Source organism: Sinocyclocheilus grahami, unplaced genomic scaffold (assembly GCF_001515645.1).
Source record: "Sinocyclocheilus grahami isolate Dianchi unplaced genomic scaffold, SAMN03320097.WGS_v1.1 scaffold163.1, whole genome shotgun sequence".
Taxonomy (NCBI): Eukaryota; Metazoa; Chordata; class Actinopteri; order Cypriniformes; family Cyprinidae; genus Sinocyclocheilus; species Sinocyclocheilus grahami.
In genome coordinates, this window is record NW_015505342.1 from 1,053,900 (window position 1) to 1,068,118 (window position 14,219).

The 14,219-nt window shown below is 34.9% G+C and overlaps 1 protein-coding gene across 2 annotated transcripts; it reads right to left on the minus strand.

Moving 5' to 3' along the window:
* Positions 1-143: 143 nt before the first annotated feature.
* On the minus strand, positions 144-12,343 carry LOC107593057 (ras association domain-containing protein 1). 2 transcript variants are annotated; one of them, XM_016282637.1, is made up of 7 exons: positions 12,040-12,343; positions 9,648-10,193; positions 7,934-8,058; positions 2,135-2,239; positions 1,105-1,402; positions 884-999; positions 144-744 (listed from the first exon to the last, which is right to left on the minus strand). In XM_016282637.1, exons 2-7 carry the CDS (start codon positions 9,928-9,930, stop codon positions 595-597), a joined length of 1,077 nt encoding a protein of 358 aa, XP_016138123.1. In that variant the 5' UTR covers positions 9,931-10,193; positions 12,040-12,343; the 3' UTR covers positions 144-594. The 2 variants fall into 2 exon arrangements, with proteins under 2 accessions (XP_016138123.1, XP_016138124.1); XM_016282638.1 differs by lacking the exons at positions 7,934-8,058; positions 9,648-10,193; positions 12,040-12,343 and adding an exon at positions 4,034-4,233.
* Positions 12,344-14,219: the final 1,876 nt, after the last annotated feature.

The following is a 14,219-nucleotide window of genomic DNA, read 5'->3' on the forward strand; positions in this document are numbered from 1 at the left end:
AACGATTTCCCTTTCCATTTATGCAACAAAAGTGCTACTTTCCATGCTTAAAGTTTTGTTATTATTATTAAATGTAATTAATTTAATTTGTATATTTAATGGTTCTTGCACACAGCAAAAACAGTCATTTTAAAGGGGGAAAATATTTTATTTAATTGACAACAAATATTCAATATATACATGGGTGCTTCAATATCTGACAAGTGTTGCATCACTAAATAGTGTTATTTTAATACAGACGTTAAAATAAATCATTTTTTCCCTATTACAAGTTTAAATGGTACTGAAAATACTCTTTAATCTGCATTGACATATGCATTCACCACAGAGCAATAATCTGCGGCTCGCACAGAAACGACGTCACTCCACAACTGGATCTACAGCTACGACTGCAGCATTTCTTCCAGTGTAACGTCACACTCCTCTCACGCTTAAACACACGCTAATCCTCTCACTGCGCTTACAACCCTTCTCATGTCCACTGCAGGACAAAGGGTTCTTCCACACACTCTTTGGATTCAAACAGTAACAAGCTGTGTACGAGCGTCCTCAGTATGTTTCCTTTCGTTTCTGAGGTATGAGAAGCAGCTTGTTTCAGCCCGGCGTGCCGAAGTTCTTCAGAGCCTCTTTCATCTTGTCTCCGGCCAGAGCGTAACGCCGCACGATCTGCCGCACGTGATCCTCCTCCTCCCGCTGCAGGATGCGCAGGAAGTTCTGAAGTTCAGGAAAACTGAATGCATCCCACTGCCAGAAGAAACAACATATCGGTCATTCCTCAAATGTGCGTATATCTCTTTAAAAATTAGTTTGTGTATTTCAATTTGTATTATTTCTGGTGAACAGGTAAAGATGGTGAGTTCCTGTCAGAAGACTGTTTACTCACATTGACTTCCCCCGTTTCATTCTCTTTAAGGACTAAACCGAGGACCTTCTCGTTGGGTCCAGCACACAGACGCAGGAAAAGTGGACGCTCACCATCTGCCAACTTCCTTAAGTACACTAGAAAGAGAAAGGCAACATGATATTTATTATTTGTTTACAATGTATTTATTGTTTATTATAAGAATCGATGTAGATGTCAAAAGCTACGAATGGTCTGCACACCTTGGTTCTGTCGTTCGCTGCGTTCAAACAGTGAGAACTTGGCCGGATTGTCCACCACAGTGAATTTCTTCAGCAGGGCTTCGATGACCTCTCTGGCCCGTGTGCTGGAGCTGATGTGCAGGTGTTTGACCGTGTCTCTGGGCAGGTAGAATGAGGTGCGACGCTTCAGTGCTTTGTCTTCCCGACAACCCCCATCCCGTCCCGAGGAGGAGGACGTGATCTGTGGAGGAGGGAGAGACACGGGCCGGGCCAGCTTAAACTGGACCTTTATGAAGCCAGTGTAAGATCCATCACGGTTCTGATGGGGAGGACCAGAAAACATTTTTTACAGTTACTCTCTGAAATTTGATACTTACGGCAAATACCACAAATAAATATACATAATATAATTATACACATGATATTATATTAATTTATATAATTGCACTTATGTATTATTATTATGTGTTAAAGTTATTATAATACAAAGACCGAATAAAAATATACATATACACACAAAATAATATAATGTATTATTTAGTTTTATTATAATGCAAAAACCACTAAATAAATATTTTTATGAATTTATAAACAATATATTATGTATTACTATTTTTTTTTTTTTATAAATGATATATTTTATATAACAAACAGTATTCTATATCACATAATTACTTTATATTTAAATCAAATAAAACAATTTTATTTTGTAGAAAATATATGGATATATAAAGGATATTGATAATATCACATTTTTTATTAATTCTATTTTATAAAGTTTGTTATTATATAAATTAATAGATTATATATTTATATAACAATATCTAGATTAATATACGCTTACATTATATTATTATATTTAAATAAACTTATTAATCTAATTTTCTTTGTTAGAATATATAAATATAATTTTGATAATATATGACAGTTTTGAATTAAAGTGAAAGTGACGTGACGTGGCCAAGTATGGTGTCCCATTTTCCAGTCCTTAAGAAACGGCAAAAAAACAGTATGATATATTTACATATTTAACACTGACAGGTTTCCTTACCAGAACCATGAAGAGGTTACTGTTGACCTGAGCGTTGTATTCCTTCACTTTCTGTTGTATTTCACTGACAGACAGCTCCTGTTTTCTCCAGTCCACTAGCTCATCCTGTAGGACAAGAGGACAGGACAGTGTGTGATACATCACATGACCACAAGAGGGCGGAAAAGAACCCTCGAGAGAGAGACAGATTGGCTGATATATTCCTCAAGATATATAACAAACAGAGAAGATGTGGGATAACTTGATCAGTTGTCCTAAACACTGATATTTATGGGTTTTCCTGAGATACAAACCAATAAGGATCAGATTTTGAAGAACTTTGACTAAAATGTCTTACTTTTATACAACTATATTGAACAACAATAGCTGGTTGTGTTTGTACAGCAGAACAATCGCACTCTGAGGCATAAAGTGGGTTTGAAATCGTCTTTCAGATCCAGCTGGATGCCTTTACCCACAACTCACAGAGAAAACAACCCTCCCTCATCCAGAAATAGCAGACAGGAAGTGGGAACAAACACACACACACACACACACACACACATTCATGTCGACTCTAAATGCTTCTGAACGTGTCTGAAGAATTCACAGATTTTCAGTCAGTCCATTAACTTCTCAAGCACGAAACCTTCCTAAATTTGTGGTGAAAAAAATATGTTTCCTATATTTGAGATCCCTAAAGATTTGCATATTATTGCATTAGTATTCATTAAGCCAGCAATTTTATTTTAAGTAACTTTATGATATATTAAGTATTTATTATATTAAATGTGATTACTAATTAACCAGTTATTATTAAATATTTTTAAGTTTAATTCATATGGTGCTATTTACTTCTGTTTCACAATACATAGTGCTCTTAAATAAATAAATAAATATATAATAAACACTTAATATATAATAAATAAACTACTGTTTTTAATCTAAAAATGAATGCCTATTTAAAAAATAATTATAATATTTATAAATTATGAATGCAAAAGACAAACTCCACTAATGATGTACAACTTGGCACATTGCACCACTAGATTAATACACAGTGTGTTTCAGTGATGTCACATAAATAAAAATAAACCTGGTCCACTTTTATCTTTGAATACAATGGCTTCATGAATAGTAATGAAGGTTTAATTAAGATTCAAGTCTTTAAACTGATTATGAGTTATAAAGAGACATGAACAGACTGCAGTGATGCTTTGATTGGTTAATCACCTTAAGAGCTACTCAGCATGACATCATCTGAAGAGGAACCCCCCCCAACACACACACTCAGTCACTCACTCACTCATTCACTCACACACACACACACACACAGTCAGTCACTCACACACACACACACACACACACACACACACAGTCAGTAACACACACACACTCACTCAGTCACTCACTCACACACACTCAGTCACTCACACACACATACTCACACACACACACTCGGTCACTCACTCACTCACTCACTCACTCACACACACACAATCAGTCACTCACTCACACACACACACACTCACTCAGTCACTCACTCACACACACTCAGTCACTCACTCACTCACACACACATACTCACACACACACACACACACTCACTCACTCACACACACACACACACACACACACACAAATATCTAAAAAGTCTAAAATATTATATAAAAATAGAATATTTAAAAAATAATGTATAATTTGATTAAAACTACTGATAATACTTTTTAATAATTATTTACATGACTGAAAATTATTGGGAGTTGATGTAAGCATCATTTAAAATAAACACACACGCGCATTGTTGGCACACCGAACCGCGAGATATCCGTTAGTTCAGTTTCTCCTGTTCAAACTGGACTGTAAAGTCGGAAAGCCGCCAAAATAATGTACATTAATGACCATTAACCACTGTCTTACTTTTTCCTTGCGTTTTTTGGTCTTTCTGAACGACGTGCGCGCGGTGTAGAACTGCTCGAGCTCGAGCTCGGCGTCGCTCTGGCTGCAGTACGCGCTGCTCGCGCTGCTGCCCCACGTCATGTCGAACCACTCGCAGTCCGTCACTATCACACCGACAGCAGCCGGACCGGGACCGGGACCGTGGAGGACTTTCCGCTGAGTCCGAGGAGGAGGAGGATGTGGCTGTCTGACCGACCTCGTGCAACCAGGATGCAACCGTTAGAGTGAGTGAGTGAGTGTGTGTGTGTGTGTGAGAGAGAGAGAGAGAGTGTGTGTGTGTGTGTGTGTGTGTGTTCGAAACACCACCCTTCCGCTGTGCTCCACCCCCTCGCACACAGGCTCCTCCCCCTCGCGCCCCCGCAGAACAATGGCATACAGATTGCTGTTTAAAACATATATAGATAATATTTCCTTTCTAAATATTTTCTAACCAATAAAAATATAATTACATCTACATATAATTACATAATTGTTACAAAATATTGCATACAGTAATATGTAATACTTGTTATATATTAATATGATTAATATAATTTGTTATATATAATGTATTTGAAATAGTATGTTGATAACAGTCAATAATAGTATAAATACATTTCCAATAATAATAATTATTATTATTATATCCAATATTAGCAATTTGCTAATCTGCATAAATGATATAATAATTGTTCGCTACATATAAAAATATAGCATTTATTTTAAAAAGTACATTTATAACAGTAAATAATAGTATACATGTGTTTTAAATACACATACACTATCAAGCATATAAAATGTATATTAAATATTTTTATTAAATAAAATTATTATTATTAGAATTATTATTATCTACAATATTACCAGTTCACATTTAAACATTTAGTATGACAAAGTGCAACAAACAATGTACCTTTATCACTACAGTGGGCAAATAAAAATATAATTACATCAATTATCAATTATAAAAATAATTACATATAGTAATATTTGTTATACAAAAATATAAAATTTATTTTAATTATATTTATAATAGCAAATAATAGTATAAATGCATTTTAATTATAAATATGAATTATTATTTACATACATTTGGTATGACAGAAAAGCTGTGCAACAAACAAACAATATAAATCACTACAGCTAAAAAAATAAATAATATAATCTACATATAATTCTATAATATTTGCATAAAACATTATATTTAATGTTTGTTATATATAAAAATACATCAAATAATACACTTATAATTGTAAATAACAGTAGAAATGTATTTTAAACTTATGCATATTAAATGTATATAATAATAATAATACATTATTCTTATTCTTATTGTTATTACTATTGACAGAAAAGATGGGCTGCAAACAACATACTTTACTACAGTGGACAAAAGAACTGCTGGGTTTCAGGAGAATATTATATACGTATAAATGTTTCACAACTCCTGTGCCGTCTGCATAAAATGTGCTGCTGGAAAAAGTCTTGTGTGTATTTAAAAGGATTTTAAGGTTTAAGATGATTTGCACATTAGTAATTAGGTAAGAGCTCCATTGTTGAGCTGATCAGTTCATTCACCCTCCCCCATATCACTCTCACATCATTACTCAACAAACACTCACTCACACTGAAAATCAATGACAGACCTCTCCTTCACAGATCCACACTGTGATGACAACTTTCAATTATTATGTAAATAATAATTATAAACCAAATATCCAATGCAACTCTATACATACAAGCATTGTTAATAAATTCCACATTTTCAGAAAGCTTAAAAAAAATCAACCGATCTAAGAAGTCAGGCCAGTTCATGTATTTATTTACATTTGAAATGTTAAAAAGTGAGCAGCTGCTTTATTGTGCGGTTGCTAAGCAACCTCTCCTCCGTGGCGCTGTTGTAAATTGCACACGTCACTGCGTGTGTAGGACGGTAATAAAACCCGCACTGACGGCATATGGTGCGCTGAGACACTGATCTACGTCTAGCGACAGATGACAGGGTGGAATAAAATTAATTACATTTTAATGTAACACATGCGCATGTCTCTGATGTACATTTACTAGTAAACTCTCCTCTCTAGTAGTTCTAGTAGTTCGCTCACCACATTAGTGTCCGTCTCGATCGTGTCCTCGCAGCAGTTTAGCTGTTCGCTGACGGCGTCGCAGTTCAAGCTGCAGTCCAGTTGAATGAAGGGTTGACAGCGGTAGTGACAAGTGTAATTACAGTCTGAAGAGACAAAATGTTCATTCACAAACTGAAACCAACTATTTTGAAGAACATGTGTAACCAAACTGTTGCCGGTAGCCATTGACTTCTATTGTATGGGAAAAAAATACTATGGAAGGCAATGGCTACCGTCAACTGTTTGGTTGCCAACATTCTTCAAAATATCTTCTTTTGTGTTCAACAGAAGAAAGAAACTCAACACGCTTGAAACTTGAGGGTGAGTAAATGATGACAGAATTTTAATTTTTGGGTGACTGTCTCTTTAAATACAGTTCTCCATTCACAGAGCTACAGTTCAATAGTTCAAACGTCTGTTTTTTGGTGGCATAAACTGAATTTAGAGAGCTCAAGCTTTGATGGTCCAGAGCAGTCTGACTCAGCATGAATGAATGTACAGCGCCGCCTGCTGGTCATGCTGATGTATGTTCTGGGTCTCAAGGGCCTTACGAAGTGTGAAAACATTGCTGTTTATGATCGTTTTAATATTTGATTATCTATCTATTATGATGTTTTGGGCAAATAGAGAAAGAGAAAAACAGAGAAAACTATATTTTTACCTTTTCTGAAGATTATGTGGGTAGTCCTTGCAAATCTCACTGTTACAGCGTCAAGATATCTGGGAGGTTGCCAGGGAATTGCTAAGCTGTTGCTAAGGTGTTCTTGATGGTTGCTAAGGCATTTATTTCTTTAATACAGTTAGGCATTTATTTATGCTTTTATTTATTTTCTGTTTGGTATTCATGTTCATTTTCTATATTGTATGTGTCCTGTTGGTTTGTTTTTGTAGTTTTTTTTTAACTTTAAATATTTTTACTTTAAATTCAAAGTTGCACATAGTTTTTTATTTCAATTTCTTAGATGAAACAATTCAATTAAACACATAATTCAGGTATTAATTAAATTGTTTTTAATTTATTATGCATTTACTTATAGATTTACATTTATTTATTAAATGTACCTTTAATATAAAAAACAAACACTAGCTTTCTATTTTTTCTATTCTATCTACTTGTTTTTCTTTGCTTGTGTGTGTGTGTGTGTGTGTGTGTGTGTATATATATATATATATATATATATACACCTTGCTAAATGTACTACGTTAGGCTAACCGAGACTTGTCATTTGCACTTATATATTGTTGCTCTTTTGTTAGTTTTGACTGCTTTTATTGTCCTCATTTGTAAGTCGCTTTGGATAAAAGCGTCTGCTAAATGACTAAATGTAAATGTAAATTTATATATTAATACATGTAGTAGTATTTTTTTTTTTAGCATCTAATTATTTTATTTAGTTACAATAACTTATTTTAGTGTATTTATTATTTTGTATTTATGCATTAAATAATGACATGATTGATTGATTTGCTTTTTAATTTCCTCTTAAATTTCTTGACTTTGTCTTTACAACACACACCCACACAATCTCTATCCAACAAGAAACGCTGTCTAAACTGTCCATTTCCCGTCTAAACATCCTTTTCCTATTGGCTTACGTTCTCTGAGGGTCAGATTGTCTTGACAGTAGCAGAAGACAGATACCCCTGTGGAAATGGTCTCGATTATCTCGTACCGCACACAGAAATGACTCACGTGTGCAGCGGAGGCTCTGGCGGTACAGACTCTCCTCTCTAGTAGTTCTAGTAGTTCGCTCACCACATTAGTGTCCGTCTCGATCGTGTCCTCGCAGCAGTTTAGCTGTTCGCTGACGGCGTCGCAGTTCAAGCTGCAGTCCAGTTGAATGAAGGGTTGACAGCGGTAGTGACAAGTGTAATTACAGTCTGAAGAGACAAAATGTTCATTCACAAACTGAAACCAACTATTTTGAAGAACATGTGTAACCAAACTGTTGCCGGTAGCCATTGACTTCTATTGTATGGGAAAAAAATACTATGGAAGGCAATGGCTACCGTCAACTGTTTGGTTGCCAACATTCTTCAAAATATCTTCTTTTGTGTTCAACAGAAGAAAGAAACTCAACACGCTTGAAACTTGAGGGTGAGTAAATGATGACAGAATTTTAATTTTTGGGTGACTGTCTCTTTAAATACAGTTCTCCATTCACAGAGCTACAGTTCAATAGTTCAAACGTCTGTTTTTTGGTGGCATAAACTGAATTTAGAGAGCTCAAGCTTTGATGGTCCAGAGCAGTCTGACTCAGCATGAATGAATGTACAGCGCCGCCTGCTGGTCATGCTGATGTATGTTCTGGGTCTCAAGGGCCTTACGAAGTGTGAAAACATTGCTGTTTATGATCGTTTTAATATTTGATTATCTATCTATTATGATGTTTTGGGCAAATAGAGAAAGAGAAAAACAGAGAAAACTATATTTTTACCTTTTCTGAAGATTATGTGGGTAGTCCTTGCAAATCTCACTGTTACAGCGTCAAGATATCTGGGAGGTTGCCAGGGAATTGCTAAGCTGTTGCTAAGGTGTTCTTGATGGTTGCTAAGGCATTTATTTCTTTAATACAGTTAGGCATTTATTTATGCTTTTATTTATTTTCTGTTTGGTATTCATGTTCATTTTCTATATTGTATGTGTCCTGTTGGTTTGTTTTTGTAGTTTTTTTTTAACTTTAAATATTTTTACTTTAAATTCAAAGTTGCACATAGTTTTTTATTTCAATTTCTTAGATGAAACAATTCAATTAAACACATAATTCAGGTATTAATTAAATTGTTTTTAATTTATTATGCATTTACTTATAGATTTACATTTATTTATTAAATGTACCTTTAATATAAAAAACAAACACTAGCTTTCTATTTTTTCTATTCTATCTACTTGTTTTTCTTTGTTTGTGTGTGTGTGTGTGTGTGTGTGTGTGTGTATATATATATATATATATATATACACCTTGCTAAATGTACTACGTTAGGCTAACCGAGACTTGTCATTTGCACTTATATATTGTTGCTCTTTTGTTAGTTTTGACTGCTTTTATTGTCCTCATTTGTAAGTCGCTTTGGATAAAAGCGTCTGCTAAATGACTAAATGTAAATGTAAATTTATATATTAATACATGTAGTAGTATTTTTTTTTTTAGCATCTAATTATTTTATTTAGTTACAATAACTTATTTTAGTGTATTTATTATTTTGTATTTATGCATTAAATAATGACATGATTGATTGATTTGCTTTTTAATTTCCTCTTAAATTTCTTGACTTTGTCTTTACAACACACACCCACACAATCTCTATCCAACAAGAAACGCTGTCTAAACTGTCCATTTCCCGTCTAAACATCCTTTTCCTATTGGCTTACGTTCTCTGAGGGTCAGATTGTCTTGACAGTAGCAGAAGACAGATACCCCTGTGGAAATGGTCTCGATTATCTCGTACCGCACACAGAAATGACTCACGTGTGCAGCGGAGGCTCTGGCGGTACAGGCCCCAGATGAACTCCCCGCAGAGGTCGCACCAGCTGAGCTGTGTCTGGCTGCAGGGCTGGAAGTCGTGTCCCTGGCCCGGTTTACACGTCAGCCAGTCGGGGTCCTCCAGACGCACGCGCTCCCCCACCATCCGCACCACCTTCTCTTTGCTCCACCTTTCCAGAGTGGGTCCTGCGCGGGACAGAGGGGGCGCTAACTCGATGCGGTCATCTGGAGTCAAGTCCTGCAATTCAATAAATTCACATTTTGCCATCTTGGGAATGCGAGAGGCTGAAAAGCATGGCTCATGTACGTCATGGGAGATGATTTATAACTTCAGACCACATCAGAGCGACCATGTTTACTCCAAACCAGGCCCACAGACTTCAAATTCTGATGTGTTTGCATATCCAGGCTAAGAACAAACATGGATAATTTTGTCGATCCTACAGTCTTAACACAAAAGAGATGATGTTTTCTGGCGAGTTTTCAGAAAGATGTCCTCTTAGTTCAGTTTTCAGCAGCATCTGGCTCAATCTGAGGAAAAACAACAGAGATTAGATTAGATTATGCTATATTGTGGTGCTGTATGATTACAGCAAATGTGGACAGTTATAATATCTCTGATCTTCAAAGAACTCCATTCATGGGTTTTACTATCATTATATATATATATATATATATATATATATATATATATATATATATATATATATATATTTATCAAGGGTGAGGACCCTAATATTTGTTGAACAGAATTAAATGTTTAGTATGTATAGGGTAAGAGCTTCTTTAAACATCAGGCAGAAAGTCTACAAATGGGAATATATGGGGATTTAACATTCCAGCGGCTTTGTGCAAACAAATCTGTCCTTTACAGAACCGCTTGACAACATCTTTCTGGAGGCTGATCAGTATGCGTGAGGAGGGAAATTGCGCTCAAGGGTGTTTTAGACCATTTTTTGTTGTAGGGCACCTCTTTTGGCTAATGTCCTAATCCAGAGAACAGCCCGAACAACCAACCAGAACAGAGAGAGGCGTAAAACTGGGTCACAAAAGAATAGCAAATAAATGACACATAAAATAGTCAGATATAGTTAAGTGTAGAATAGAATAGAATACCAGATAAAGATTTCAAAGCACGTGCAACTGGCAAATTACTTTGGGAAATAACGCACAGTAAATAAATGCACCAATAAATGTGTAATTTATGTAAACTACATAAACGTAAATCTATAAATGCAAGTTTAAAAATGATAAATAAATTAATAAATGCTTTTGATTTAATTAATGAATTAACAGAATACAGACTAGATGTTAAAATGTGACTTCAAATGCATTTAATGCATAGATAAACGAAATAAATCAAGAGAATAGAATACAACAATACAGAAAATAAATAAACAGGGTAAGACAATACATAAACGCATAAATAAATAGGCTAAATAAATGCATAAATACTAGAAATTATAACTTAATACAACAACCTGATAAAAATTAACTAATGTGAAACTGTGTAGCATTAATTGCAGACAAATATAATGAAATAATCTCTTACAGATTAGATTAGCAATTTGACGTCATTGGAAAAAAAAGCCTATAAACTTCAGAAAGTACATCTGTTCAAGTCAGATCACTCGTATTTGGACCCCTTGTAGTAACTGTTTGTAGGGCACCTCTTTTGGCTAATGTCCTAATCCAGAGAACAGCCCGAACAACCAACCAGAACAGAGAGAGGCGTAAAACTGGGTCACAAAAGAATAGCAAATAAATGACACATAAAATAGTCAGATATAGTTAAGTGTAGAATAGAATAGAATACCAGATAAAGATTTCAAAGCACGTGCAACTGGCAAATTACTTTGGGGAAATAACGCACAGTAAATAAATGCACCAATAAATGTGTAATTTATGTAAACTACATAAACGTAAATCTATAAATGCAAGTTTAAAAATGATAAATAAATTAATAAATGCTTTTGATTTAATTAATGAATTAACAGAATACAGACTAGATGTTAAAATGTGACTTCAAATGCATTTAATGCATAGATAAACGAAATAAATCAAGAGAATAGAATACAACAATACAGAAAATAAATAAACAGGGTAAGACAATACATAAACGCATAAATAAATAGGCTAAATAAATGCATAAATACTAGAAATTATAACTTAATACAACAACCTGATAAAAATTAACTAATGTGAAACTGTGTAGCATTAATTGCAGACAAATATAATGAAATAATCTCTTACAGATTAGATTAGCAATTTGACGTCATTGGAAAAAAAGCCTATAAACTTCAGAAAGTACATCTGTTCAAGTCAGATCACTCGTATTTGGACCCCTTGTAGTAACTGTTTAAGAAGGCGAACATACCTTAAACACTTTTAATGGTCAAAGCTGTCAGATTGACGGTAAACGCGTCCGATGTCTCAAATCCGCTCTTGGTTTTGCGTGCAGATAACGCAAGTGATTGCGCAAAACCGAGAAAACGTCTTACATTCCGCTCAGAGCTACAGAAAGAATGATCCTCCACCGGCAGCAAGACTCAGGTGTTTCCTCGTGCTTCGCGGTCGCAGCTCGCAACCGGCTCGATCTGTTTCTCCTCCGAACGCGCACCTTGTCCAGCGCGACCGCCAGTGCGCGTTTGTGCGCATGCGCCGCACACTCAGATTAACGCTTAATCCGGTGCGGTCTGTCCTAGATACAGCGAAGGCAGAGCAGACATCACTTCCTGAAGCGTTTGGTGGACCCTCGGGTCTAATACTGCGAACCTCCGCCAGTGTGGGTCTATTTACAATAACCTTGTTTGAAATTAAAACTCGTTCTTAAAGGGACAGAGCAGCCAAAAATGATTCACTCTCACATCATTCTTTCCTCTGAGGAACTAAAACAAGATTCGTAACGTTTGCACTTATATATTGTATAGTTTTGACTGCTTCTATTGTCCTCATTTGTAAGTCGCTTTGGATAAAAGCGTCTGCTAAATGACTAAATGTAAATGTAACGCAGCTCTTTGCCATAAAAGTGCTCCATATAACTGGTATGGTATATATTCTAAGAGCATGCTAGTTTTGTGTAAGGAACAGACTGAATTTTAAGTCGCATTTGACAGTTCTTCAGAATATTGCTCTGGAATTATGCATACGTGCTGGAAATAACCTTTAGAAACAGAAAGAACTGCAATTTAGAAGATCAGTTCCCATTTTCACATGTGAAACTTTCAGTGCAGTGACTACATGGAAATCTAGTGCACTTACCTTGCTGCACACTAGGAGCTGGCAGACGTCCATAGGCTTGATGTAGTTCTCTTTTTTAGGCCTGGAGACCCACAGGAGGAGATAAGGAGGTTTCTGTCCTCCGTTCAGTCTGGATGGGGGCCAGCGGGTCACAGGACACAGGAATTCAGTAATTGGTCGTGAATGTCTGATTTTGTTACGGTCATTGGATGTCATTTTCATGACATTTCACTGAACAAACTCTGCTGTTCTCCCCGATATATGGCTGTAACTATATTAGTGGCAAATCTGCAATATTTTGTTTCAGAACAATGTCCAATATGCAGTTATTGAGACTTTAATCAAGAATATAAACTGTTTCATTTGTCATTAGTATATGCATGGGTCAATGCCAAGATGTTTGTTTTATTATTATTATTATTCATAAAGTATATTTGTTTCACAGTGAAACTGTGATTGAATTACTCTAAAATAAAAGTGGTGTGACCATCAAGTAAACTAGTACATCTTTCACATTTTCATTATGAAGTTAACATACTTTTAAAACCAAAAACATTACTGACCCCAGTATTTATAAACAGGAAAAATAATAATAATCTAAAAATAAAATAAAAAATATTAAATCTAAATACAAATACAAAACTTTACAGGAGGAAACATCAAAGAAAAAAATATATAATCAGTCAATCAATCCAAATACAAATGAGGACAACAGAAGCAATCAAAATCAACAAAAGAGCAATAATACGCAAGTGCTATAACAAGTCTCAGTTAGCTTAACGCAGTACACGTAGCAAGTTTTAAAAAAAATCATATAATAAATAAAAAGAAAACAGATAGAATAGAAAAAGGATAGAGCAAGCTAGTGTTAGAGGCCTTTTTTGCTTTTGTTAATCATAAGTCAGAAAGTCAGAATTATAATCGTGTAATAAATAAAAAGAAAACAAACAGATAGAATGCAAAAAGATTAGAGAAGCAAGTGTTATTTATTTTATTTTTATTAATAAAGAATAGAATTAGAATAGCGAGTGCTAGAGTTAGAGTTACAATCAATCAATCACTAAATAGGCCTAAATAAATAAACCTATTTTCTCAAAATACAATTGTACTGTTTTATTACATTTTAATAATGAGGAAAAAATGGGTCTCACTTCTGGTAAAATCTGCACTGACACAAATAACAGTGAACTGTGAAGGATTTGATTATTTGCAGAATCTGAAAAAGAAAAATCCACTGTGATCCCTGCAGGTCACACGATGGAAACTCATGCATGTAAACATCAAATCCCACGTCAGCATGAGCAAAGCAATTTCTAG

What these genes read in the sequence shown, in the direction of transcription:
- LOC107593057 (XM_016282637.1), bottom strand. Translation starts at nt 9,930, where the DNA reads ATGGCAAAATGTGAATTTATTGAATTGCAGGACTTGACTCCAGATGAC. An exon ending in GTAACCTCTTCATGGTTCTG is followed by an intron (nt 1,403 to 2,134) that starts GTAAGGAAACCT and finishes CCTCCCCATCAG; the next exon opens with AACCGTGATGGATCTTACAC. An exon ending in CAGCGAACGACAGAACCAAG is followed by an intron (nt 1,000 to 1,104) that starts GTGTGCAGACCA and finishes TTCTCTTTCTAG; the next exon opens with TGTACTTAAGGAAGTTGGCA.